Source organism: Myotis yumanensis, unplaced genomic scaffold (genome assembly GCF_028538775.1).
Source record: "Myotis yumanensis isolate MYYU_CA2020_CCGP unplaced genomic scaffold, mMyoYum1.0.hap1 SCAF_19, whole genome shotgun sequence".
Classification (NCBI taxonomy): Eukaryota; Metazoa; Chordata; class Mammalia; order Chiroptera; family Vespertilionidae; genus Myotis; species Myotis yumanensis.
In genome coordinates this window covers 27,604,048-27,631,863 of record NW_027223770.1, presented here as the reverse complement: position 1 = coordinate 27,631,863, position 27,816 = coordinate 27,604,048, and the positions used below count along the sequence as shown (strand labels likewise).

The following is a 27,816-nucleotide window of genomic DNA, read 5'->3' as shown; positions in this document are numbered from 1 at the left end:
CAGCGGCATGTTCAATATTCCAAACCGTTCACCGCCCACAGCCTGGCCGCTGTCCCCAGTGCGTCCCCAACGAGGTCTCCCCTGGCCGCTCCCCCACGGACCCACACCTCCTGCAAGTCCTGTCACTGCCCCTCCCTCTCCGCCGCCTCCTGCGGGGACCTGGCTGGTGGGGTCCAGCCTGGGGGCCCATCGCCGGTTCTCCACGTGGCCGCCAGCGGGAGCCCTACAACCCACATTCCATCCTGTTCCCGCGCAGCGCCCCCCAGTGTCGGGAGAGTGAAACCCCTGCTGCCTCAATTCTGTCCGCTCCGCGCACAGGGCTTGCTTTCTGTCCCTGCAACGCAGAGCGCACCCCGCTCTCAACCTCAGGGGTTTGCAGCTGCCATTTCCTCCGTTCCTGCGGACAGGCAGGCGCCCTGAGGGTGTGAGGGTGTCTCTAGCAGCTCCCACACCCCGCCTCCCGCCTTCAGCCCCGTCCCGTCCTGAGTCTCCCTAACACTTAGCACCGCGTGCCTAGCGTCAGCCTCCCGAAAGCCAGCATCCAGGGCAGGAGGCTGAGGAACGGCCTGGGGTATGGGGGACACGAGGCTCCCTAAACGCTGCCTGGGCACACAGTAGGTGCGCAGAGCGTGCACACGACCTGGCATCGGGCACGCGAGGGTCACTGAATAAATGGCCAGTTGCAAACCCTCCCTAGAAACCCCGTGTTTTCCTAACCGCCTGACTCGAATAACCAGGGGTGTTTGTTTAAAAGTGCGGCTTTCCCCCCTCCCTTCCCCTACCTACTGCATCCCGCCGCCCTAGCGGAGGGATCCGGGCACCTGTGATTAGGCCGCAGGGAGCTTCCTTCTCGGGTCTGCGGATGGGGGGAGCCTGGGTCCCCTTCTCTGCTCGCCTTCCCACCCGGCAACTGATTTACAAGGTTAAAAAGGTAAAATAAAATAAAGAGAAAAGTAAAATGGAGTGGAGATGCCGGGGATTGAACCCGGGGCCTCATACATGCAAAGCATGCGCTCTACCACTGAGCTACATCCCCTGAGCCCGGCAGCAGCGGGGCTGTGGGAAGTCCCAGTGTCCTTCCGCTCGCCGGGCCCCTTTCTGGGTGCTCAGCGTCGCCGGTCCAGGCGGGTCCTTCCGCGCCCGAGAAAGCCCAGGACCAGGCGCTGCACCTGCCGAGGCCCGGCCTGGAGCCGGCGGGGCGAGAGGAAGGGAACCCGTGTCCATATGGGCCAGCGCGGAGGGGGCCAATCAGAGCTCGTCCTCGTTAGTATAGTGGTGAGTATCCCCGCCTGTCACGCGGGAGACCGGGGTTCGATTCCCCGACGGGGAGGCGTCTAAATTTTTAAGTCCTTTGTGACGCCGTGTGTGCCTCGCGGTTTTCCTTGCAAAGCTGGCAATTGGAGCGTCACTAAGGAAAAAAGCCAGGTGCGCGCAGTGGGCCTAACAGGTCCCCCATTATATACGTAATCTATAATCTATAATGGATATAGCTCGAGGGTTTTTGCATTTATATCCCTGGTCACCAGCTAACAATTATGCAACTTTTATCATGTGCCGGGCAGTGCTCGGCGCTGTGCAGGTGAGCGCTCATTTAGTCTCCACAGCAACCTCACGGGAAGGTGCTATGTCCTCCCATTAGACAGATGGGGAGACTGAGGCCTGCAGAACGGCTGTGTGGCCTGCCCAGGGCCACCTCATCACCACCTGCTCCGGGCAGGGGTCCCCTCTGTGGAGAAGGCCGGGAGAAGGCGGGATGCCTCCTTGACTCCGTTCTCCACCTGTCTGGACTCTTTTCGTTTTCTTTTCCTTTCTCTTTCCTGCCTTCCTTTTCCTCGTTTCCCCTTCCCCGTGTTCCTCCCTCCCTTCTTTCCTTCCTTCCTTCCGTTCTTTCTTCCTCCATTTTTATCAGGATGATACTCATGCTTTTCAAAGGCCCTCTGTGCACGGAGAGCAGGGGGAGAGCAGGGGAAGTCCGGGCTGTCCCCTCGCTCCTGAAGGGGTGCGGGGCGTGCCACGTGGTGTGTAGATGATTCGGAGCCTCAGTTGTCACACATGATTGACTTGTTGTGACAGGAGACGGAGGGGACCACACACCGAGAGGAGCTCTATCACAATCAGACCTCCCATGTGCCACCAGAAGACCACGCAGCACCTCTCCGTGCGGCCTGGCAAGCTCTGGCCTCGCCCGCCTCTCTGGCCTTGACGGGTGCCCTCTCGCCCCTCCCCCTCCTCCCCTCTCCACCCGGCTCTCTGCGCCTCCGATTATCCCCCTCCTCTCGGCCCCAGGGCCTTTGCACCAGCGGTGGCCTCCGTCCAAGGGCCTCTTCCTCAGGTCTTAGCACTGCGGGCTCGCTATGCTTCAGGTCCTGTCAGCTCCCTGCTTCTCTCACTGCCGTATCCCCCCGAATCCCACCCCATCACTGCGGTTTATTTTGGTTTATTTTGCTTCTTAGCACAACTATTATCCCTGAACTGTCTCGTTCCTGGATTCGTGGATGAGCCAGAGGGTCACCAGGTGTTTGGCCGGCACTTGCCAAATGACCTCACATCGTGGACAATCCCCCCACCGGTGGGTCCTCCCCGGGCAGCCCTTCCCACCCCACCCCACCCCCCCAGTTCCCAAAGCGAAGAGTCAGAGCCGCACCTGGATGCGGCCCTGACGGCCTCCTCGTGCCTCGGGGCTGCGAGGGCACCCAGGTTTGGGGGCCGCGCTTGGAGGCCGGATCTGGGGCGCTCGCTGCCCCGAGGAAAGCTGCATTCAGGCCCGCGGGTCACCCCACAGGCCGGGCGTGGGCAGCATCCCTGCACCTGTGGGCTGCCCGGGAGCTGCACCCACGGGTGACCTTTGCACAGAGAAGGGAGCTTGAGAAAGCTGAGGTCTGAGCCAGGCAGGGTTCATCCATCCAACCATGCATCCATCCATCCATGCATCCATTCATCCATCCATCCATCCATTCGCTTATGAATTCACAGCTGTTTATGGAGCACAGGTTATGTTCCAGGCACGGCTCTCGGCCCTGCAGTGACAGCGCCTGCAGCGAGGCCTGCGGGGTGGGGCTCATTCCCAGCGGCTGGGGGTGATGTGTACGTTGGAGGTCAGAGGTCTGTGCCGGCCTTGCCCTTCGCCCTCTGTGCTGTCAGCAACAACCTTTTTCAGAGGGAGCCGCCCAAAAGGAGACTGGCGTTTCCCAGCTGGGGGCTTGCCCCCTGCTTCATCAGTAACAGGACCAGAATGAATGAATGCAAGAATGAATGAGTGAATGTATGAATGAATGAACGAACGAATGAAGTGCATGAACTCTTTATACTTGTACACTGTATTTTATCACTAAAAATGAAAGCTATTTTTCATTAAATGAAGGGGTCCTGTTGCATCCTACGAGTCCAGTTCTTTGCCTGCAGTATAGGAAACCAATAACTAAGCGAACAATCCCCAATATGGGGCTGGGGTCGTGCTGGGAGGCGTGATCAGGGAAAGCTTCCGGGAGGCGGTGGCCTTGAAGGCCGAGAAGGGGCATTGCCTACAGGCGGGGCCGGCCCCGCAGGGTGGATGCGGCTGGTTTCGTCTCCCCGCCCGGATTCCAGGGCGGATGCCGTGACGCTGGGCGCTGGAGAACAACATGGGAGGGACCGGGCGGCGCCTGACTACAGCGGCCGAAATAGCTCAGTTGGGAGAGCGTTAGACTGAAGATCTAAAGGTCCCTGGTTCGATCCCGGGTTTCGGCAGCTCCCCTTTTCTTCTTTCTTTCTACCCCCCCCCCCCCCCGAGTGTGGTGGAAATAAGCGAGTGGAGAGAATAAAGGGGGTTTCACTTTCTTTGTTTGGAACTGCTCCGAGTTTCCCCCCGGGAGCCCGAGCGGCTGGAAACCTCTCGGTGCGTCCCGTCTGGGGAAATCTAACAAGAGCAAGCTTTTCCTTGATCCTCATTTATTTTATGTCGTGAAAGCTGATTAACTGCCCGGTGTCTGTCGGCTGCTCGTCCATTCCCGCTGCCTGTGTTCATTTCTGCTGCGTGAGCGCGCGCAGCTACATCAAGCGCGCGGTGTTGGGGGAGAAGATAAGGCGGGAGGACCTCCGGGGCATGTTCATGGCTAAACTCCTTGAAGGAGAGATTTTAAAATAAAAGCTTGGGCAAAGCCGAAAGGGTGGAGATGCCGGGGATCGAACCCGGGGCCTCATACATGCAAAGCATGCGCTCTACCACTGAGCTACATCCCCCGCCCTCGGAGCCCCGCGGATGCAGGAAGTGGCGGCCTTCCTCCATGTGCACGTGTTTCTTGCTTTCGGGGTGCTCAGCGCCTCCAAGGATCGGAGCAGGTCCCTCCGCGCAGGGGAGAAGCCCGCCCGCCCCGCGGCGCAGGCGGAGACCGCGGGGAGTGATGCGCGCGGCAGCGGAAGAAGGCGGTTTCTATAGGAACAGGCGTGGAGGCTCCCTGGTATGGCTCGTCCTCGTTAGTATAGTGGTGAGTATCCCCGCCTGTCACGCGGGAGACCGGGGTTCGATTCCCCGACGGGGAGGCTGCGTATCTTTTGCTGGGTTGTTTGGTTTTGTAGGAGCAACATTCACTAATAGGTCTGTTTGCCTTGTATGTATAGATGCATAACTCATGGACGCAGGCGGAGGGGTGGTGAGGGCCTGGGACGGGGTGGGGACCGGGGCGTCAAGGGGGTAAAAAAGGAGACATCTGTAATACTTTTAACAATAACGATTACGCTTACGTAAATAAATAAGTAAACAAATACATAAAAGAAATGAAAACATATCCTTGGGTGAGGATTAAAAGGGAAATAGTATGGAATGGATACCAGAGTCTGTCCTGTACAGTAAGGATAGTCCTGTTTTGTGAAACAAAAACAAACGAAGAACAGGTCTGTGTGCAACCGGATGGCGTCACCAGAGAAGAGGGGGCTGGAGGGGGAAGAGGTCGGAGGGGTCAGAGGCCCGTGGCGGAAGGGGACCAGCCTTCTGCTGGTGAGCGCACAATGGAGTAGACAGAGGTTTATACGCTGTTATTAACCAGCGTTCCCCTAAAGATTTGATTTTTTTTTTAAAAATTCATTCCTGCACCTCCACCAAAACAAGCTAAAAAAGGCTGGGCCCTTCCCTTTTGCTCCCGGTTCCAGCATCGGCTAGAACTCGGGCTGTGAGGTTATGAGAAACAGGCCTCTTTGGGAGAAAGAAACATCGATTTGTTGTTCCCCTTACTGTGTTTTTTAAAACTTATCTTTCTTGGTTAAAATATTACAGATGCCCCCTCCCCCCTTTTCATTTTCCCATTGACCCCCTCCACCCTGCCCCCGCCCCACCCCACCCCAGGCCTCCACCACACCACTGTCTGTGTCCATGGGTTCTGCATATATGTAAACAAGGTCTTCAGTTAATCCCTCCCACCCATGCCTTCTCTCTGAGATTGGTCCATCTGTCCCCTGCTTCTGTGTGTCTGGGTCTGTTTTATTCCTGTTTACATTCATGCGTTCACTGGTGGTTTCTTGTATGTGCCCTGACCGGGGATGACACCTGCAGCCTCGGTGCACTGCACATTTAAATGTATAAAATTTATTCAGGAAAAAGGGTTTTAAGATGAGACTCTAGCAGAGAATTCCAGAAAGAGGTACTGCAAGGCTGGGGGATGTAGCTCAGTGGTAGAGCGCATGCTTTGCATGTATGAGGCCCCGGGTTCGATCCCCGGCATCTCCATTACATTATTTTTCTCATTCTTCTTTGTCCTGTTCATCCTTAAAGCGCCTACCCGGATGCGGCAATAACAGGTGTAGCTCCTCCTGTCACCACCTGGAGGTGCGGTTTTCCCCACAGTCGAGATCGGCCTGGAACGTTCCAGATGTGCTTGTGCTGGAGGAGGCGAACGGGAGCAACTCACAGAACAACGTGAAGAAGGCAGAACGGACGTGGTGCTGGGAACCACAGCACCACTGGGCAGAGTGTCCCCTTGGGCAGGGACAGCGCCTGCAGCGAGGCCTTCGGGGTGGGGCTCATTCCCGGCCGCCGGGGGTGATGTGTCCGTCGGAGGTCAGAGGTCTGTGCCGGCCTTGCCCTTCGCCCTCCGTGCTGTCAGCAACAACCTTTTTCAGAGGGAGCCGCCCAAAAGGAGACTGGCATTCCCAGCAGGGGCTTGCCCCCTGCTTCATCAATAACAGGACCAGAATGAATGAATGCAAGAATGAATGAGTGAATGAATGAATGAAGTGCATGAACTCTTTATACTTGTACACTGCATTTAATCACTAAAAATGAAAGCTATTTTTCATTAAAAGAAGGGGTCCTGTTGCATCCTACGAGTCCAGTTCTTTTTCTGTCTCATTTGACTCCACACTTGTGTGTTTTTTTTAATATATTTTTATTGATTTCAGAGGGGAAGGAAGAGGGAAAGAAATAGAAACATTGATGGTCAGAGAGAATCATTGATCAGCTGCCCCCTGCACGCCCCCCACTGGGGATTGAGCCCAAGACCCGGGCATGTGCCCTGACCGGGAACGGAACTGTGACCTCCTGGTTCATAGGTAGACACTCAACTACTGAGCCACACCGGCCAGGCCACCTCACATTTTAAAACATCCCACCCACCCTCCAAAAAAATTAAACAATTAAAAACATCCCACCTTAGATCTGGAGAGACTCTGCAAAGCCTTCATTTCTGAGATGAAACTGAAATTCCTGAAGTGACTCACCCTTGGGCGGTGGCTGGTGGCTGGTGGCTGGTGGCAGCTCCTGTTTGTAAACAAGCAAAGGTTGAAGTTAAATTTATGAGGCCTCACACGGAACTAACGACAGGCTTCCGTTTTCCTTGGTAGCTGACCATTACGTATTTCTCACGGTGTCACCGGGAGCCCCGGGGGGGCTCGGGCTGCCGTCGCTGTGTCCAGCCACGACGGCAGGTTGAATCCTATGAGGCGCTCATTGAGGAGGCCAGCCCACCATGAAGACGGCGCTTTCAAGCATCAAAACCTGCCTTTCAGCAGGTGCGGGGGCGGGACTGTAAAGGGGGAGGGGCTGGGGTGAGGCAGCCCTGGGGGTCCACAGACGTCAGCTATTGTCTGGCCACGAGATGATGTGGGTGAGATGATGGTGAGGAGATGATGGTGAGGAGATGATGTGGGTGAGATGATGGTGAGGAGATGATGTGGGTGAGATGATGGTGAGATGATGTGGGTGAGATGATGGTGAGATGATGTGGGTGAGATGATGGTGAGGAGATGATGGTGAGGAGATGATGTGGGTGAGATGATGGTGAGGAGATGATGGTGAGGAGATGATGGTGAGGAGATGATGGTGAGGAGATGATGGTGAGATGATATGGGTGAGATGATGGTGAGGAGATGATGGTGAGGAGATGATGTGGGTGAGATGATGGTGAGGAGATGATGTGGGTGAGATGATGGTGAGGAGATGATGTGGGTGAGATGATGGTGAGATGATGTGGGTGAGATGATGGTGAGATGATGTGGGTGAGATGATGGTGAGGAGATGATGTGGGTGAGATGATGGTGAGGAGATGATGTGGGTGAGATGATGGTGAGATGATGTGGGTGAGATGATGGTGAGGAGATGATGTGGGTGAGATGATGGTGAGGAGATAATGTGGGTGAGATGATGGTGAGATGATGTGGGTGAGATGATGGTGAGATGATGTGGGTGAGATGATGGTGAGGAGATGATGTGGGTGAGATGATGGTGAGGAGATGATGGTGAGGAGATGGTGTGGGTGAGATGATGTGAGGAGATGATGTGGGTGAGATGATGGTGAGGAGATGATGGTGAGGAGATGGTGTGGGTGAGATGATGTGAGGAGATGATGGTGAGGAGATGATGGTGAGGAGATGATGGTGAGGAGATGGTGTGGATGAGATGATGGTGAGGAGATGATGGTGAGGAGATGATGGTGAGGAGATGGTGTGGGTGAGATGATGGTGAGGAGATGATGTGGGTGAGATGATGGTGAGGAGATGATGGTGAGGAGATGATGTGGGTGAGATGATGGTGAGGAGATGATGTGGGTGAGATGATGGTGAGATGATGTGGGTGAGATGATGGTGAGGAGATGATGTGGGTGAGATGATGGTGAGGAGATGATGGTGAGGAGATGGTGTGGGTGAGATGATGTGAGGAGATGATGGTGAGGAGATGATGGTGAGGAGATGATGGTGAGGAGATGGTGTGGATGAGATGATGGTGAGGAGATGATGGTGAGGAGATGATGGTGAGGAGATGGTGTGGGTGAGATGATGGTGAGGAGATGATGTGGGTGAGATGATGGTGAGGAGATGATGGTGAGGAGATGATGTGGGTGAGATGATGGTGAGGAGATGATGTGGGTGAGATGATGGTGAGGAGATGATGGTGAGGAGATGGTGTGGGTGAGATGATGGTGAGGAGATGATGGTGAGGAGATGATGGTGAGGAGATGGTGTGGATGAGATGATGGTGAGGAGATGATGGTGAGGAGATGATGGTGAGGAGATGATGGTGAGGAGATGATGGTGAGGAGATGATGTGGGTGAGATGATGTTTTGACTCCTGGTGGGTCAGTCCGACCCTGCTTATCGGTTCTGCTTGCTGGCTTCACAGCGGGGTCACCTCCTCAATCGGAAGTGAAAGGGAAACTGAAGAAAAACCTCACCCCTTCTTCACATATGAGAAACTTAACCCCCGGTTCATGTAAGTATATGTGTTCTAAGATTTAAAGTAGTAGGATTATGTTGCCAGGGCATCCTAGCCAAGCTGAGAGGTCTAACACTCTACAATGTCTCTGGAGCCAAAGCCAATACACAACCGAAATAGGGAGGATGGTAGGGAGAAAGACTCTCTGTGTGTACGTGCATTTCTAAACTAATGGGAAAAACATAAGCAGCTTTTTATTTTTAAATTAAAAAACATGTATCAAGTGCCAACTATGAACCAAATGCTGTTTTAGGTGTTTAGGGTGGGGGAAAAAAAGGAGACATATGTAATACTCTTTGTAATAACTTAAGCAATAAAAAAAATTATTAAAAAAAAAGTCACAAAAAAAAATAAAGTACAATGGTGAACATGGAAAAAAAATAAATAAATAAAGTAGTAGGATTATTTTTCAAATTAATTCAGGTGCTCTATCTATCAGATGCTAGGTTCCCCCCCCCCCCCCCCCATCAATACACAATGACAAAGGGGGGAAATACCCTAAAGAGAGAAAAAAAAAATCACATCAGGCCTGTGTTGGGAAACGGAGCCTGCTAGAAAAGTTGTCGTGAATCTTGGGAAAAAATCGTTTCTAACACCATTTTATTTTACATTAAAAAACATCAACAGCAACACAGCCCCTGTGATGAGGTCCCTGGAGACGTCAGCTTCTTACCAGAGACGGGAAGCGGGATGGCGGCTGCCCTGGGCGGGAGGATGGGGCAACGGAGAGTTGGCTAAGGGGTCAGAGGTCAGTTTTGCAAGATGAACACAGGTGTGGACGTGGCTGCATAACAGTGTGGATGTGGAAGGGAGTAGAATGTGCTGCCCCCAAATAGGCCTCTTTGTTGTGTTCTTAATGCTTTTATTGATTTGAGAGAGAGAGGAGGGGACAGAGAGAGAGAGAGAGAGAGAGAGAGGGAGAGGTCAAACCCACACAACCCGGGCATGTGCCCTGACCGACCACCGGGAATCCAACCACAGACTTTCTAGTTCCTGAGGCGACTCAACCAACTGAACCACTTGGATCTAATTTTGAGCTGAAGGCACTTGGAAAACAGCAAATTCGGGGAGAGTCGTTCCCCGGGTCCCCTTAGCTGCCCGACAGTCTCCCCCAGGAGCTGAGAGGCCCAAGGACCCCTCGGGGGTTCCACCGACCAGCGAACTCCTGTCGCAGGACTGAGGCTAGGAGAGGACAGCCCACTTGGTCACAAGCGATCCTGTCTCCCACCCGTCCTCCTCCCCACGTGTCTTTCCTACAGTCATTCACTCTCTCCTAAGAGGCCTCCTTGCTCCCCGCTTTCCCTGTGGTGTTTAGGCCTCAGATCTAAGTCGGCTTCTCTGAGCGACTTCCTGTCCCCAGGGTATCCCCCAAGGAGACGGTATTGGAGTCAATGACCACCTGGGTTTCCCTCCTGTTACTCTCCTTCAATGCCAGGGTCTCTAAGAACCCCCCTCAACACACTGGACACGCTGCGCTGTGCATGTAAAACAGGGTAAGCCGGGCCAGTGTGGCTCAGGGGTCAGGCATCGACCTCTGAACCCGGGGGTCCCGGTTCCATTCCGGTCAGGGCCGTGTGGGGCGGGCAGGAGGCGGCCGGTCGGTGATTCCCTTTCACCATTGCTATTGCTGTCTCTCTCTCTCTTCCTCTCTGAAATCAATAAATATATATATATTTATATTTAAATGGTTAATGAAGATGGTTCAGTTTTGTTATGTCTGTGTTGCCATGATGATTTTTAAAAGCCCCAGGAAGTTAGGGGGTGGGACCGGTTGTTTTTAAGCTGGAGCGGTTGTGTTCTGCTTCGGGATGCAAATGTTCAGACGCGGACAGGAAAACAGCAGGGCTCTGGCCGCTGTGTTCTGTGTGGGGTTCCTTTTTCATGGTGTTTCGCCCCCCACCCTAAGCGGCTGATTCCCTTGACTCCCGTTTACGGTGGCAAAACCCATGACAAGACAAGGCAAGCCCTTCCCACCCAGTTCTCCCGGGAACAGGCCTGCCGGCCACCGTGTCCTCGGACATTCCCTGGACGCTGAGTGGTGAGTGCCATACGAGGCTGTCACCTTCATGGCAGCTGAATCCTCTGCGGGGAGAGGAAGCTCAGCAGACACGCAGGCACCAAGCCCATCTCTGCCCCCCCAGCCCGCACCCAGCCCCCACCCCAGCTGCCGGCACCCAGGCCTTTGTGAGCTCAGTGCATCATGTGCCCGGGGGTGGGGGGGGGGTTGGGGGGAGGTGAGGGTGTTGGGGGGGGACTGGCCAATCCGGCCCTGTTGCTGGGCCTCTGTCACGCTGCCATTGGTGGCAGCTCTGACGCCCTCGCTTCTGGGGCGCCTGCAAAGGAAGGATCTGAGTCAGGGAGGAGCTGGAAATGGATCGCGTGACTCACGCTGCCTCCAGCACATTCTAGCACACGGCATTCTAGGTCAGGGGCCTGTGACCTGAGCCCCGATTCCCGGGCCCCGGCGGGACATGCAGACTTTCCAGGGACCCCAGAAAGCCTCTGGAGACCTGGGGTCCTGGACCTGGGCGTTGTGGACGTGGGGGCCAGGTGGCTGAGTGGTGGGGGGACTGTCCATTGTAGGGTGCTCAGCAGCATCCCTGCCCCCCCCCCCCAGTTGTGACGACCAAAATAGTATCTCCCCCGGTGCCAGGTGCCCCGAGGGACCCAGTCTCCTGGGTGAGAGTGGCCTTTCTTTCCGGAAAAACAGCAGCCACTAGGCTTGGGCAAGGTCATTCTCCCTCCTTTTTTTTTTTTTTTAAGTTCTTTGCTGTTTAATGAATTACAGAAGTCTCCTTTCCCCCACTGGCCTCTCCCCGGCGCCCCCAGCACAGGCCCTCCCCCCTCTGTGTCCACTGGTGATGTCCATCATTTTCTCTATCTCAGGGCCCTTGGCCAGTGTTTACTCCTGTTCACCAGCACAGCACACACTGCTGGACTTCAGTTAGGGACGGCAGGGCATTTCAGAATTTCTTTTCCTGCTAGAGACAACCTGGGTGTTCCCCCCAGCTCCTCCTGTCCCCCAGCTCCTCCTGTCCCCCCAGCTCCTCCTGTCCCCCCCAGCTCCCCCTGACCCCCCCAGCTCCCCCTGTCCCCCCCAGCTCCCCCTGTCCCCCCAGCTCCTCCTGTCCCCCCCAGCTCCCCCTGTCCCCCCCAGCTCCTCCCATGCTGTTTTCTCTTTGGAGCTCCCCCTGGGCCCACGCCCAGGCCCTCTTGCCCTCGCCTCCCTCCTCGGCCCTGAACACCTTTGGACTCTGGAAAACGCTGTCCCCACGCAGCTCCTGACTCAGCCTTGACACATCCTCCATCACAAGGCTCCCAGCAAAACAACACCCAACAGACACCGAGAGCAAACAGGGTGTGGCCGGGAGCCAGGCCGGCCGGGCGCCTCACAGGAACCGCCACTGTTTGCTCCTCTTAAAACCTCTCAGCTTCGGCCTGAAATCCGGGGAGAAATGACCCCGGACAGAGCCTCCGTGTTTTGTTCCTTTAAACCTCTTTCCAGAAATTTAGAAAGAAGTCATCTATTTTTAAAATTATTATTTATCTACCTACATGAGTATTCTCTTTTCTTTTTTAACTTAAATTCTTTATTGTTTAAAGTATTACATGAGTCTCTTTTCCTCCCATTGACCTCTCTCTCCCCAGCTGCTCCCACACCTCAGCTGCTCCCACCCCCCAGCTGCTCCCACCCCCCAGCACACCCCCACCCCCTAGCTGCTCCCACCCCCCAGCACATGCCCCCACCCCCCAGCTGCTCCCACCCCCCAGCACATGCCCCCATCCCAACTGCTGCTCCCACCCCCCAGCACACCCCTCACCCCCCAGCACACCCCTCACCCCCCAGCACACCCCCCACCCCCAGCACATGCCCTCACCCCCCAGCACACCCCTCACCCCCAGCACACCCCCCACCCCCAGCACACCCCCCACCCCCTCAGCACATGCCCCCACCCCCCAAGCACACCCCCCACCCCCTCAGCACATGCCCTTACCCCCGAGCACACCCCCCACCCCCCCAGCACATGCCCTCACCCCCCAGCACACCCCCCACCCTGAGCACACCCCCCACCCCCAGCACACCCCCCACCCCCCCAGGACATGCCCCCACCCCCTCAGCACATGCCCTCACCCCCCAGCACACCCCCCACCCTGAGCACACCCCCCACCCCCAGCACACCCCCCACCCCCCAGCACATGCCCCCACCCCCCAAGCACACCCCCCACCCCCCAGCACATGCCCCCACCCCCCAAGCACACCCCCCACCCCCTCAGCACATGCCCTCACCCCGAGCACACCCCCCACCCCCCAGCACATGCCCCCACCCCACTACGGTCTGTGTCCATTGCTTAAGAAATGACCTTGACAGAAGTCTGTATTGGAAGTCCCCAGTGGGGCCCCCCTGCTACCCTAGAAAACGACATTTTGTCTCCATTTCCCCGTCATGAGTTCATTCTCTTGGAAAACATGTTAAAAAACAACGGGTGTGTGTGTGTGTGTGTGTGTGTGAAATCTACTGTGAACTGCTCAGCCTTCTTCCTAAACTCAGCCATTGCCAGGGGGTTTCCAACAGGAGCCGGGATGGCATCTCGTCCTAATGGCATTTGTTTGTTTTGTTTTGTTTTTTTTTAGTCGCTGGCGAACAGGCCCAGGGGGATGGGCCCAAGGTTAGTCGTATTTTTTTGCTGTTGCCTCTAATTTTTTTTTTTTTTCTTGACGGCTCCCTGCCTCCCCCTCTTAGGAGCTGCTCATCCTCCTGGAAGAGCCCAGAAGGAACACTGACTAAGGCGGTGACACAGGGGGAGTTTTTACTGGAAACTTCTAAAAACCCTGTTCTCCACGTTCCCCAGGTTCATCTGTGTGAAAACTCTCTCTCCTCCTGCCCTGGGAACCGTCCTGCAGGTCACAGCCCATGTTCGGGGTTAACCCGTGTTCTCCCCCCGAGGGCCGCCCAGCTGCCCCGGGCCTGTCCTTCCAAAACCTCTGCTTAAATGGGTTCCATTCCGGAGGCCAACGGGCTGCCAGCCCGGCCGGGCCGGGTCTCGGCTCCAGGACCCCGTGCCCCCCGCCCACCAATCAGGAAGGGGAAAGAACAGTCTAGAACCATCTAGAACCTTCTAGAACCATCTAGAAGGTTCTAGGCCTGTCCAGCTTCCAGGTCCGCGCAAATCGTTGTGTGGTTTGTGTTTTTCCTTTTGTAGTCTTTTAAAGAATTTATTGGGGGCAAATCGTTTTTTGTGTTTTTTTTTTTTCTTTTTAACAAAGTATGTTGCCCGTCCACCTGTCTTTCCAAAATCCAGCGCAGACACGCCGCGGCGGGCCTCCCACGCACAGTTTTCCGCGAGACCTCCCCCCCCCCCCCCCCCCCCCGCGTGTCCTGAGCGGCCCTTCGGCCTCGGCTGGCGTCCAGGCCCCGCGGACATTTGCCGAGTCATCCTCCCTGTCCCGGTGCCCGCGCGGGGGAGGGGCCGGCCGCCGCCTGGCCGGTGGGGGTGGGGTGGGGGCGGGGGCCGCGGCTCCCCAAGCCCTCGCGACGCGCCTGAGGTGGGGGTGCGGGGTGCAGAGAACTTTAGGGAAACACAAACACTATCCAGATCTCAACTGTGACCCCCAAATAAAGACCCCCTCCTGTTTGCGGGGGGAAGGGAGCAGAGCCCCGACTCCGCACGAGGCGCTGGGCCGGACCCCTGTCCGCCAAGGGGGGGGGGGGTCCCGGGAGCCGCGGGGGACGGTTGGGGCTGAAGGAAGGGGGCGTCGGGCCGGGAAGCGGGGTCGCGGGGGGACGCGGGCTCCCTGCCCGCTCCGAGCGCCCGCCGACTCCGCGCCGGGTTTTCGCTCCCGCCGCGGGCGCCCTCCCCGCCCCTCCCCCCGCCCGTCCAGCGAGTCCGGCGCCGGCTCCGTCCGCGGACGCAGCGCGCAGCCAACCCGCCGATCCCTCCGCGCGGGCCCTCGGAGGAGCCGCCCCTCCGCAGCCGGTTCCGCCCGGAGCGCCAGCCTTCGCCACAGAACATTCCAGAAGGGGAGTCAGAGGACGCGGAGGCGCTGGGTATCCCCGCGGGCGACGGGGGCGGGGAAAGTAGTCCCTCCGCCTGCCTCCGCGGAGGGATCCCAGGCGCGCGCGGCTATATAAGCGGGCGCCGGGCGTGGCGCGCGCATTCGTGGTCGTCGGAACGCAGTCGCCGTTCTCTTCGCTCGCAGCTTCCTTCACCGCCTTTGGTGAGCGGCGTCCGCCGCGGCCGCGGCCGGGGTCCCGGGACCGTCCCGCTCCGTGGGGGTGGCGAGGGCGGCAGGCGGGGTGTCCGTCGCGGGCGGGGGCAGCTGAGGGGGCCTTTAGTCGAGCGGGTCCCGCGAGCCGCGGACCCTGAGGGGAGAGCGCCGCCGCGAAATGGCGGCCGGTGAGGCGGCCGTGGGGCCGGCGGGCGGGCTGAGGGGGAACGTGGCGGGGAAACGCGGGGGGAGCGCGGCTGCGGCCGGACGGGGCTGGGCGGTGTGTGTGGGTCCACCGTGGAGTCTGTCACGGCCTAACCGGCCGGAAGGCCCCGAGGGACATGTCAGCACCGGGAGGGGGCCCGGCCAGGCCGGTGCCGCTCGAAACCGACCCGCACCCTCGGCGGGGGCGCGCTCACGTGACGTCACCCCGCTGTGGGCGAACAATGCCGGGCGGGGCCGCCCGCGGTGGGGGGGGGGGGTTGGGTTCCCTTCCCCGACGACGGGACGCAGGGCTGGGGCCTGGGCTCAACTGACGGAGGCGGACGGGCGGCCAGGATCGTCCTCGGGGCCAGTCTCCCTACCTTTCTCTGCTGAGCGCCCGGCGCAGGGGTTGACTTCACCAGGAAGGTTCCGGTTCCGGTCCCCTTTCTGAGGGTGTGTGGGCAGGTTTCCCTTTCTCAATGTATCGGGGTGACACTGGTTAGTGACGCTGTGTGGGTTTTCAGTGTCCACGTCTATATACGTGACCTGTGTTGTGTTAGGCAATTTTTTTTGTTTTAATTGATTTTTTTAGGGTAAGAGAGAGGGATAGAGTTAGAAACATCGATCAGCTGCCTCCTGCACGCCCCCTACTGGGGATGTGCCCGCAACCAAGGTACATGCCCTTGACCGGAACAGAACCCAGGACCCTTCAGTCCGCGAGCAGAGGCTCTACCCACTGTGCCAAACCGGTCAGGACAAATTGGGTTTTTTTTTTTTGGTTCCTTGCCCTAGGCAAGTGTTTATCTTAGCCATTGGGCCAATAAAAAAATGACACTTAGCCTTAGGAATGTGTTGACTTAGGAATGTGTTCATGGGTGAATTGCTTGCTAAACTCTCCGGTTCTTTTTTGTTGTTGTTTCATGTTCTTGTTCTAACAGACAATGCAGATCTTCGTGAAAACCTTGACTGGCAAGACCATCACCCTCGAGGTCGAGCCCAGTGACACCATCGAGAACGTCAAGGCCAAGATCCAAGACAAAGAGGGCATCCCCCCTGACCAGCAGCGGCTGATCTTCGCCGGCAAGCAGCTGGAAGATGGGCGCACCCTGTCCGACTACAACATCCAGAAAGAGTCCACTCTGCACCTGGTCCTGCGCCTGAGAGGTGGGATGCAGATCTTCGTGAAGACCTTGACTGGCAAGACCATCACCCTCGAGGTCGAGCCCAGTGACACCATCGAGAACGTCAAGGCCAAGATCCAAGACAAAGAGGGCATCCCCCCTGACCAGCAGCGGCTGATCTTCGCCGGCAAGCAGCTGGAAGATGGGCGCACCCTGTCCGACTACAACATCCAGAAAGAGTCCACTCTGCACCTGGTCCTGCGCCTGAGAGGTGGGATGCAGATCTTCGTGAAGACCTTGACCGGCAAGACCATCACCCTCGAGGTCGAGCCCAGTGACACCATCGAGAACGTCAAGGCCAAGATCCAAGACAAAGAGGGCATCCCCCCTGACCAGCAGCGGCTGATCTTCGCCGGCAAGCAGCTGGAAGATGGGCGCACCCTGTCCGACTACAACATCCAGAAAGAGTCCACTCTGCACCTGGTCCTGCGCCTGAGAGGTGGGATGCAGATCTTCGTGAAGACCTTGACTGGCAAGACCATCACCCTCGAGGTCGAGCCCAGTGACACCATCGAGAATGTCAAGGCCAAGATCCAAGACAAAGAGGGCATCCCCCCTGACCAGCAGCGGCTGATCTTCGCCGGCAAGCAGCTGGAAGATGGGCGCACCCTGTCCGACTACAACATCCAGAAAGAGTCCACTCTGCACCTGGTCCTGCGCCTGAGAGGTGGGATGCAGATCTTCGTGAAGACCTTGACTGGCAAGACCATCACCCTCGAGGTCGAGCCCAGTGACACCATCGAGAACGTCAAGGCCAAGATCCAAGACAAAGAGGGCATCCCCCCAGACCAGCAGCGGCTGATCTTCGCCGGCAAGCAGCTGGAAGATGGGCGCACCCTGTCCGACTACAACATCCAGAAAGAGTCTACTCTGCACCTGGTCCTGCGCCTGAGAGGTGGGATGCAGATCTTCGTGAAGACCTTGACCGGCAAGACCATCACCCTCGAGGTCGAGCCCAGTGACACCATCGAGAACGTCAAGGCCAAGATCCAAGACAAAGAGGGCATCCCCCCTGACCAGCAGCGGCTGATCTTCGCCGGCAAGCAGCTGGAAGATGGGCGCACCCTGTCCGACTACAACATCCAGAAAGAGTCCACTCTGCACCTGGTCCTGCGCCTGAGAGGTGGGATGCAGATCTTCGTGAAGACCTTGACCGGCAAGACCATCACCCTTGAGGTCGAGCCCAGTGACACCATCGAGAACGTCAAGGCCAAGATCCAAGACAAAGAGGGCATCCCCCCTGACCAGCAGCGGCTGATCTTTGCCGGCAAGCAGCTGGAAGATGGGCGCACCCTGTCCGACTACAACATCCAGAAAGAGTCCACTCTGCACCTGGTCCTGCGCCTGAGAGGTGGGATGCAGATCTTCGTGAAGACCTTGACCGGCAAGACCATCACCCTCGAGGTCGAGCCCAGTGACACCATCGAGAACGTCAAGGCCAAGATCCAAGACAAAGAGGGCATCCCCCCTGACCAGCAGCGGCTGATCTTCGCCGGCAAGCAGCTGGAAGATGGGCGCACCCTGTCCGACTACAACATCCAGAAAGAGTCCACTCTGCACCTGGTCCTGCGCCTGAGAGGTGGGATGCAGATCTTCGTGAAGACCTTGACCGGCAAGACCATCACCCTCGAGGTCGAGCCCAGTGACACCATCGAGAACGTCAAGGCCAAGATCCAAGACAAAGAGGGCATCCCCCCTGACCAGCAGCGGCTGATCTTTGCCGGCAAGCAGCTGGAAGATGGGCGCACCCTGTCCGACTACAACATCCAGAAAGAGTCCACTCTGCACCTGGTCCTGCGCTTGAGAGGGGGTGTCTAAGTTAATCCCTTTTAAGCTTTCAACCAATTTAAATTGCACTTTCAATAAAGTTGTTGCATTCCCAAGTAGTGTGATCTTTTTTTATCAGTGCTAAGTAAGGTTATTTTTATTTAGGGTGGGGTGTGAGGGATCAAGATTTTTAAACTAACGTAATTTTGTAGTAAGGAGGTAAAGTAAACTACTGAGTCAGATACTGAGTTTGGGCATAGTGTTGGGTACCTGAGAATGAAGAAAGTTTTTGGAATACCAGCAAGTAGATTAAAAAAAGATGGGAGTGGTTGAAGGGAACATACAGTAGAAATCAATTTTAAAATACATAGCTCTTTTTAAAATCAAAAGTTGCATATAGAAGGTTCTTTGACCAGATTTTGAAAGAAAGGTAATGTTACGCATTATGCTAGTGGTTATTTAGAGAATTAAAGCTATTGGTTGAAATAATAAAGATTCAATATTCAATTTCATGTAACAGCAGATGCAGTTTCTATATAACTGGTTGTGAATGAAGCAATTTGCGTCTGGTCTCCAAAGAGCACTAGTCCTCATGGTGTAGAGGAAAATTGGTGTTTTCGCTTGCTAATCGTAAAATACCTGAAATCAACAGGTTTAAGTCGTAGATTTAGGGGAGTATAACTAGGAAATGCCTTTTGAAAAATCCAGAAGTTGTAGGCAAATCCATTCTGGTGAGTGTCTCACTATGTTGACGTAAGTAGGTAATGCATATATCAGTGAATTTCTGTGGCTCATTGCAAGTCATGTAAGTTGAGCAATGTCACAAGATCCTTAGGAACCCCACCAGCACCTGTAACCACTTGGAGTCATATTGGGAGTTGTGTAATATCTTTTTTTAAATACATTTTTTATTGATTTTTTTACAGAGAGGAAGGGAGAGGGATAGAAACATCGATCAGCTGCCTCCTGCACACTTCCTACTGGGTATGTGCCCGCAACCAAGGTACATGCCCTTGTGTGTAATCAAACCTGGGACCCTTCAGTCCACAGGCTGACGCTTTATCCATTGAGCCAAACCGGTTAGGGCAAGTTGTGTAATTTTGATGTTCATTACAGAATAAAGGGCCCTAGCTGGTTTGGCTCAGTGGATAGAGCCTTGGCCTGTGGACAAGGGTCCTGGGTTCAATTATGGTCCTGGTTTGTGGGCTCAACCCCCAGTAGGGGGTATGCAGGAGGCAACGGATGGATGCTTCTCTTCAATGATGTTTCTATCTCCCTCTCCCTCTGAAGTAAATGTGTGTGTGTGTGTGTGTAAAATGAAGGGCCATACCAGAAAATAAAAACCAGTCGCTTCTTGAAAATAACCACTGCAGGACAGGCATTGCAAAGTTCCTAAGTGTTAACTAGGCATTTTAGAGTTTGGGTACAAGTGGGTAGGTGGCTACTAACACTTGAAAAAATGTGGCTGGTCATCTCGTGGCAGCCTGAATCCTTAAGATAAGTGGAGACCCTGCCTGCCTTCCCCAGAGCTGAAAGGGTCTGGGCATTGGCGCCCTAGAGCAGGGGTCCTCAAACTTATTAAACGGGGGGGCCAGTTCACTGTCCCTCAGACCGTTGGAGGGCCGGACTATAGTTTAAAAAAAAACTATGAACAAGTTCCTATGCACACTGCACATATCTTATTTTGAAGTAAAAAAACAAAACGGGAACAAGTACAATATTTGTATTTGCATGTGGCCCGCGGGCCGTAGTTTGAGGACCCCTGCCCTAGAGCATTAGCCTAATAAAGCTGGGGGTGTTTCAGGGTTGGGGGGCGCTCAAACACTTGGCTCCTTGAAGTGCAGCTTCCGGGCAAGTGTGAAAGGAATCGATAATAGAAAAACCAATGCAAACACATTAAAAACCAGATGTAGAAAGAGTTGAATACAAGCTTATTCCCAGGAAAGAACGAGTTAGGAATATATTTGCCTCGTTATTTATAATATATACATATATTGTGTGTGTTTTATAAATTCAAAGATAACCCATCTAAATTCCTGAGGTAGCCATTTTTACTTTTCAGTGATTACTTTTTTTTTGAGAGTACTGATTTTTTTAATTTCAGTGATTACTTTTAATTAAAGTTGCACTTTTTTGGGTTTACCCCCTGTGTAATATATATACCATAATACACACACACACACACACACATAGGATCATTCACAACAGTTTTTAAAAACAGCCCATGGAAAGAGTATATTCTCTTTTCATGTTAAGTTTCAACTTTAAGTCAGAAAATTCAACAAATTTTCTTAACCATAAAAACTTGCTTTACACATTATTTACATGTCACCAAACTCTACAGCCCTATCACACATCACAGGGTTTGGCTGCATGGCACCACCAGCTTTTCTTTCCTAAACTAGCTCATTCAGGACATTTTCCCAAACCAGCACATCTCGAGCTACCTCCTTGTTCCCATTCTTGCTAGTGGCCCACTGGACGGTCGCCTTACGGTGTACTTCGCCCGCCTACCAGCGTGCCCGGGTGGCTGCTGCTCTGGTGCTGGTGCCAGGGGCATCTGACTGCAAGGTCCCTGGGAATCACGAGAAGCCACTGGTCTTCGCCCGCTTGGCGGCACGTTCTCTGCAGGGGGAGGTGCAGAGGTCAGCACGGCTCCTGCAAAGGGTGACGCGGACATCTGTGGAGCGTCCATGTTTTAAAAAATCAACCTTAGAACTTATTTTTGTAACTAACGATTACTGTATTGGTTATTGTCTCATATTTCCTTTAGTTCTTGGAAAAGGAATGCTTTCCCGCCTTTGGGATATGTAGAAAGCTTACAGGAACGTAGACTGAAAAGACCTGCGCGCGCCCAGCATGTCCTTGGCACACGCAGACGGCAGCCCCTCACGTGGGAGGCAGCATAATGCACCTGCTTGCTTACGTCTTCAGTAGTTTTGACAGTTCTAACCTTCCATTTTGAATAAAGGCCAACACCTTTGATGTCATTTTCTCAACAGCAAAGAAAGCCGCCAGGGCAACACCATCCCTTCGAACAGTGACAGGGCCCTCCACCCGCAGCTGCGAGCCTATCAGCAATGACCTGACCAGGGTTCTGCCGCGGGGAGTCCTGTCGAGTCAACAGCAGTGCTGAGGGTGCGCGGACGTAAACACAGCGGTGTGAGCCCTGAAGGCAAACGTGTGGCTTGTAAGTTGTTGGAAGTGTTTCTCTCTGTGTTTTGTCTGAAGGCACAGCAAATCCCTCGCCGAGGCACACAGACGGCTCTGCTGGAGGTGTTGCTTGCAGATGGGCAGGGCCCTTGGACTGGGGTCATTTTAGTCTGCAGTGTTCACTTCCGCCGGGAGAGGGAGCAGCTGCACAGGCTGCTTTAGCAGGAGGCCGGCAGCGCCCCCAAGCGGTTGTAATTGAGCAAGGAATTTGTTCCTCCGTATCTTTCCTTACTTCCTCTTTTAGAAATGTATTTTTATTTTTATGTTTTTGTTAATCTTCATCCAAGGATATTTTTCCATTGAATTTTAGAGAGAGAGTGGAAGGGAGCGGGAGAGACATGTTGTGAGAGAGACACATCCATTGGTTGCCTCCGCACCGGGGATGGAAGCATGCGCCCTGACTAGAATCAAACTCGGGACCTTTCAGTCCACAGGCCGAAGCTTTATCCACTGATCCACACCAGCTAGAGTTACAACGGTGTTCTTGATGCCGCAGAGCTATACACGTGCAAATGGTTAAAATGGAAAAAAAGTGATGTGCACGGGGACAAGGCATGGGAAGGTGTCTAGGAGTTTAGGTGCAGAAGCCGAGACGGTCGGAGTCTCCCACTGGGGAGGGTTTCTAAAGTGTTGCCTCAGAGATGAGCCATCCAGTGGTCACCCCGTTTCTGCAGGCCCAGGGGGTGACGGTGCATGGCGGCAGGGGGCGCGGGGACCCTGGGTAATAGTTATACAACCGAAGTGCAAGGTCCATGGCTCCAAACCCGCATCACCTTCTGGCTACATGGGCACGTCCTGCTCTCCAAGGCTTCACCAGCCACAAGGGGGCGTGAGGAGGCGGCCGAGCAACACAGCCTCTCTCCTTTCCTCCCCCTTAGATACCGCCCCCCTTCCTCCAGTTCTTGACAAGGTTGTCTTACTACCTCTTGGAAACATCCTTCGTTGTTTTTTTTAAAGCCTTTATGATTTCTGGGCTTCAGGTCAGTCTTCAAATGTGTCCCTCAGACTTCACTCCTTAAAAATAAGCGGAGCCACAGGCCACATTTGCGTGAGTCCACGGATCTGAAATGTCCAGAATCGTCAAGTCTATGGAGACAGAAAGCAGGTGGGGGTTGCCTGGGACAGGCGGCCGGGGTGGAATGGCCGTAAGTGTGGAAGGGGGACAGGGATATGTTTGGGGATAGAAAGTTGGGGAACTGGAGAGGGAGGCTGAACATGGTGAGTGTTCTGACTTGTTCAGTTTAAAAGGATTAAGTGGCCAAAACCAGTTTGCTCAGTGGATGGAGCGTCGGCCTGCAGACTGAAATGTCCTGGGTTCGATTCCGGTCAAGGGCATGTACCTGGGTTGCGGGCACATCCCCAGTGGGAGATGTGCAGGAGGCAGCGGAATGATGTTTCTCTCTCATCGATGTTTCTAGCTCTCTATCTCTCTCCCTTCCTCTGTGTAAAAAATCAATAAAATATATTTTTTTAAAAAAGGGTTAAGTTTGTGCCCAGTCGGTGTGGCTCCACAGCTGAGCATCGACCCAGGAACCAGGAGGTCATGGTTCGGTTAGGGATGGAGCCTGCAACCCAGGCATGTGCTCAAACTGGGAATTGAACCATGATCTGGTTCATAGGTTGATGCTCAACCACTGAGCTATACCAGCTGTGTTGTTTTTGCTATTTTTTTTAAAAAGTGGTTAAGAGCACATGACGTCAAACATACCCTCTTACCCATTTTGAAGTGCCGTTCACTGGCGCCACGGATACACGCCCGACCCTGCACATCCTGCAAAACTAAAACTAAAACTCACTCGACAACAGCTCGGGTGTCTGGAGGTCTGGCCTCGCCTGGGAAGGTGGTTTGTTAAAGGTGAAAGCGTTTGCTCTGAGCGGGCCTGGGCTGCTTGCCCCTGTGCGGGAGTATCCGGCTTCACGGCTTGTTTCGCTCAGAGAAGAAGTCGCTTCCCTTGTCGGCGCTGTGCTGGGTCGCACTCTGATTTCACTTCTTCATTTGTCAGAAGTTACACAGAACGTGACAGGTGGCAACACGGCACATAGGAGAATCAACCACTGACGCACGAAAAAGTGGAATAACAAATCGATGTTTCTCTCTCTCTCAGTCATCAACTAAAAAAACCAAAACCATGCAGGGTTCTTGGGGTCTCCACCCACCCCTTTGAACTTGGCTATAAGTATCCAGTGTCACTTATAATGGGAGCAAAGACCCCGTTTCCACCTGCGACCCTGAGGAGAAGATGTTTAGCAGTGAGCTTCCCAAGCAATGCAGAGCAAAGCAATGTGAAAAGTGTTAGAATTTACTATTCAGTGTACAAAGGAGGTGCGGATGAGCGACGAGACAGTCTTTGTTCTTAGAGAGGAGGAGGAGTGTTGAAAAGATGTCAAGAGGTAGCCGGAAATGAACGCAAAACCAATTAAATAACCAGCAGAAAATTTGGGGGAATTTGAGAAAATACTGCTGAAGTACATTAAAAAAAGAGAGAAAAGAATATGTAAACATTTCCAGGAAAATTCTGAAAATGAAGAATAGTGAGGGAAGACTAGCTTTTCCAAATATATATTTTTAAAATAGTTTTTTATTGGTTTGAGAGAGAGAGAGAAACATTGATCAGACCAGCGACCTGTCAGTGCCCAGGAGGACACTCAACCAAATGAGCCACGCCAGCCGGGGCTCCAAATAATGTGATAAAAAGGTGGAGCATAAGGTACAGTTGGCTGTAGAGAAGGAGTGGGTAGGCTGAGCTGTCATAAGAGAGAACAATCCAGAAAGAGACCAAAGTATATAGAGAGACGGGTGTGGACGACGGTCACTTCATTCCGTGGGGGAAGAATGGGAAATACGTTGGGGGGGACCCCCGGATTCTTATCCCACAGCTGAAAACAACATCAACCCCAGGAAGAGCAGAGACTGGAAAACAGAAACACGGGAGAGGGAGATGGGAAGAGTCATACTCCGGAGGCTCTTCCGAAGGTGACACAAGACCCAGACGTCAAAGAGAAAGCAACCCCGATCACGAGGAAAAGCAAAGTCCGTGTTTTTGCAAAACATCCCAGAGCCCAAGCGAAGGGGAGAATGGATCTGCAGCTCCCGTGCCAGGCACTGAATCGATGTCCCTCCTGCCCAAAGAGGCCCACAAACCAGCCGCGGGGCTGGGGTCACGGGAGGCCACCACCTGTTCCCGGGAGACACGCAAGTGGCCGTCAGCATGGGGAGCACGGGAGCCTCCGGGGCGGCGAAGAGAAGGGAGCGCTCCTCGCCCGTGCGGCCTGCCAGCATCAGGAGCTTGAACCTGGAACCGACGTTTTATTAATCAATGTCATCCCAATACATTCAGTTTTAAAAAATATACTTTTATTGATTTCAGAGCGGAAGGGACAGGGAGAGAGAGAGAGATATCCATGATGGGAGAGAATCATGGACCGGCTGCCTCCTGCACGCCCCACACTGGGGATGGAGCCCACAACCCCGGGCCTGTGTCCTGACCCGAAATCAACCGTGACCTCCTGGTTCATAGGTCGACGCTCAACGGCTGAGCTACGGTGACCTGGGCCCATATTGGTTTTTAAAAACTACAGTTTTCTAATGTGCTGTTTACATGAAAGTCTCACTTTTTTTTTCTAAAGGCTTACTCTTTAAAAAAATTTTTTTTTAATATATTTTATTGATTTTTTTTTTAATATATTTTATTGATTTTTTTTTTTTTTTTTTTTTTTTACAGAGAGGAAGGGAGAGAGATAGAGAGTTAGAAACATCGATCAGCTGCCTCCTGCACATCTCCTACTGGGCATGTGCCTGCAACCAAGGTACATGCCCTTGACCGGAATCGAACCTGGGACCTTTCAGTCCACAGGCCGATGCTCTATCCACTGAGCCAAACCGGTTTCGGCTTTAAAAAAAATTTTTAAAAATTGATTTGGAGAGAGAGAGAGAGAGAGAGAAACATTGACATGAGAGCGAAAGGAGCAATCTTAGCGCTGGGAGGGGAGGAGGGGGAGTGAGGTGACCGATGGAGGGAGCCCCGGGAGGGCCTGCTGATACTAGTCACTGGGCACTGGGCCCCGATGAGCACCTGGCGATAGTGTTTCAGGAACCTGAGGCAGCCTCTGGGAACCAGTGCACAGGCAGGTGAGACGGGCTCCTCCCCACCTGCCGCCCTTTCCCCCTTCCGCGTGGGGCAGGGCTGGGGGGGGCGTGACCCCACACAAGGCAGCGGGTTGGGCCAGCTCAGGGGACACCTTAGAGCCAAGAGCAAGCGCCAGGTCCCAGGGGCCTGGGGACCGCGGCTCATCAGCCTCCGGGGAAGGAATGTGCGGCGGCGGCCAGGGCCTGTCCCCGGGGGAGGAGCCGGAGGGCCGGCCGCTGGGCACCGGAGTCCCTCGGACCCAGGCCAGGCTTCTGGAAGAATGTGTCCTCCCTCCCCGCACCCGCCTCCTCCTCGTGGCCCAGGGGCCTGTCCTCGCTGGGCCCACCCCAGAGCGTGGGATTCGGATCGGGAAGGAGCGATTCTTTGTTTTAAATATGTTTCTGTTGATTTGAAAAATATATATTTTTATTGATTTCCGAGAGGAAAGGAGAGGGAGAGAGTGAGAGAAACATCAATGATGAGAATCATGGATCGGCGGCCTCCTGCACGCCCCCCACTGGGGATGGAGCCCACAACCCGGGCCTGTGCCCTGACCGGGAACCAAACCGTGACCTCCTGGTTCCTAGGTCGACGCTCAAGCCCTGAGCCGTGCCGGCCGGGCAGGGTCTGAATTTTATGCTCGTGAGAGGGAACCAGAGGAGGGTGAGGCAGGAAGTAACACGATCCTGTTGGCTCTGAGGCCGGTCTGCCCGTGGCCTCGGTAAGATTCCCCCACCGACGCGGGTCCCCTCCCCTGAAGCATTTTCTCAGGTGTCACTATGGACTCACTGGCCCGGGAGTAATGTCTTTGTCCCCACGGGCACGGGACGGGGGAGGCCAGGGCTCGCGCTCCCAGGGGCCCCTTGCCCGTAAGCAATGCCCCCCTGCCCCTCCCAGCACCGGCCAGGTCCCGGCTGCTGGCGGCCATCCTGCCATGGGCCCAGTGCACTGCTTTCCGGAGAGTATTTTATTTTTAGGATCCGCCGCCACCTGGGCTCCAGCCACCCTGCCATCCGCCTCCGCCTGGAGCCAGGGACAATTTTGAAGCCCTGGGAGGGGCGGGGGGGATTGGCACCTTTGCTACAGTTCTGTGGGTGAATTTTTTTCTTAAGAGGACAGAGGCCTTTCCTACTGAAAGCGCTCTTTTAAAAATATATATATATTTTTTTATTGATTTCAGAGAGGAAGGAAGAGGGAGAGAGAGAGAAACAACAATGGTGAGAGAGCATCATGGGTCAGCTGTCTCCTGCACGCCCCCCACTGGGGATGGAGCCCACAACCCGAGCATGTCCCCTACCCAGAAGTCGAACCCGGGACCCTTTAGTCCGCAGCCGATGTTCTATCCACGAAGCAAAGCTGGCGAGGGTGAAAGCCAGTTCCTTTAAAAATTGTTGTTGGCGGCCCTCTTGGTGCAGTGGGCAGCGCGTCGGTCTCATAAAAATTGTTGTTAATCTTCACCCAAGGATATTTTTTCCCCATTGATTTTTAGAGAGAGTGGAAGGAAGGGGGAGAGGAGAGAGGGAGAGAGAGAGAGAGCGAGCGAGAGAGAGAGAGATTGGCTGCCTCCCACACCAGGATCACACCTGCAACCCAGGTACATGCCCTTGACTGGGAATTGAACCCTTGACCCTTCTGTGCACAGGCTGACACTCTAACCACTTGGCTACACTGGCCAGGACTCAAAAGCATTCTTTGTACCAACCTTGGCCTGCTGCCTCTGCGCTAGGCTGTGGCCTGTCCCCAGGCGCTGGCGGCCTGGCCGGCCTGGCCGAGGTGTGGGGGTGGCGGGGGCGGCGGTGACGGGAGCCGCAGCCTCCTGGGCAGGGCAGAGTGCTGCTCTGGCAGGAAGAATAGCAAACAGAGCGGACCGCTGCCGTGGGGCGGTCCAGGGAGGCCCACGCAGGGTGGGGGGGGGGGGGCGGGGGCGGTTCCTCCTGTTCGGAGGGGAAGGCCGAGCGCTAAGCCCAGATTTCACCAACCGGCCCTCCTCCACTGCGGGCCTGGGGACAAGAGCCCTCAGAAAAGAAGGAAAAAGGAAAAGAGAGAGAGACAGAGGGAGGGAGGGCGGGAGGAGAGGCCTGGGGCTGCGGCCTTCTGTGTAGCTGCTGCCAGCGTCTCGCCGCCCACCCAGCCCACATCCCGGCTCCCGGCTCCCGGGACACACAGTTCCCTCCCCCTCAGGGCCTTCGCACTCGCTGTGCCCGCCCCCAAATGCTCTCCTGGGTACAGACAAGACCCACCCTCATCTCACTGGCTCTTTTTAAAAAAATTAAATATATTTAATTTACATATTAAATATATATAGAAGGGAGAGAGAGAGAGAGATGGAAATATCGATGATGAGACAGAATCCACTGGCTGCCTCCTGCACACCCCCTACTGGGGATCAAGCCTACAGCCAGGGTGTGTGCCCTGCCTTGGGCGGGGGGAGGGCGGGAG

At 54.8% G+C, this 27,816-nt stretch overlaps 1 protein-coding gene, 1 long non-coding RNA gene and 6 other non-coding genes across 11 annotated transcripts; 6 read left to right on the top strand and 2 right to left on the bottom strand.

The window, feature by feature from the left end:
* Nucleotides 1-964: 964 nt before the first annotated feature.
* Nucleotides 965-1,036, bottom strand: TRNAA-UGC (transfer RNA alanine (anticodon UGC)). Its single transcript has one exon. It is a non-coding gene; the product is annotated as a tRNA-Ala (tRNA).
* Nucleotides 1,037-1,138: 102 nt separating this feature from the next.
* LOC138997972 (uncharacterized) lies at nucleotides 1,139-6,289 on the top strand. Of its 4 annotated transcripts, none has more exons than XR_011469052.1 (4): nucleotides 1,139-1,275; nucleotides 2,074-2,168; nucleotides 2,454-4,463; nucleotides 5,744-6,289. It is a non-coding gene; the product is annotated as an uncharacterized lncRNA (long non-coding RNA). The 4 variants fall into 4 exon arrangements; XR_011469053.1 differs by having other exon boundaries at nucleotides 2,074-2,206; XR_011469054.1 differs by having other exon boundaries at nucleotides 2,074-2,569; nucleotides 4,297-4,463.
* TRNAD-GUC (transfer RNA aspartic acid (anticodon GUC)) lies at nucleotides 1,259-1,330 on the top strand. Its single transcript has one exon. It is a non-coding gene; the product is annotated as a tRNA-Asp (tRNA).
* Nucleotides 3,654-3,726, top strand: TRNAF-GAA (transfer RNA phenylalanine (anticodon GAA)). Its single transcript has one exon. It is a non-coding gene; the product is annotated as a tRNA-Phe (tRNA).
* On the bottom strand, nucleotides 4,147-4,218 carry TRNAA-UGC (transfer RNA alanine (anticodon UGC)). Its single transcript has one exon. It is a non-coding gene; the product is annotated as a tRNA-Ala (tRNA).
* TRNAD-GUC (transfer RNA aspartic acid (anticodon GUC)) lies at nucleotides 4,447-4,518 on the top strand. The gene has a single exon. It is a non-coding gene; the product is annotated as a tRNA-Asp (tRNA).
* TRNAA-UGC (transfer RNA alanine (anticodon UGC)) lies at nucleotides 5,627-5,698 on the top strand. The gene has a single exon. It is a non-coding gene; the product is annotated as a tRNA-Ala (tRNA).
* Nucleotides 6,290-14,815: 8,526 nt separating the features above from the next.
* Nucleotides 14,816-18,153, top strand: UBC (ubiquitin C). Its single transcript, XM_070399958.1, has 2 exons — nucleotides 14,816-14,894; nucleotides 16,028-18,153. The coding sequence occupies exon 2, from the start codon at nucleotides 16,031-16,033 to the stop codon at nucleotides 18,086-18,088; it is 2,058 nt and encodes a 685-aa protein (XP_070256059.1). The 5' UTR covers nucleotides 14,816-14,894; nucleotides 16,028-16,030; the 3' UTR covers nucleotides 18,089-18,153.
* Nucleotides 18,154-27,816: the final 9,663 nt, after the last annotated feature.

Excerpts from the sequence above, each read along its gene's own strand:
- UBC (XM_070399958.1), top strand. The coding sequence starts at position 16,031 with ATGCAGATCTTCGTGAAAACCTTGACTGGCAAGACCATCACCCTCGAG.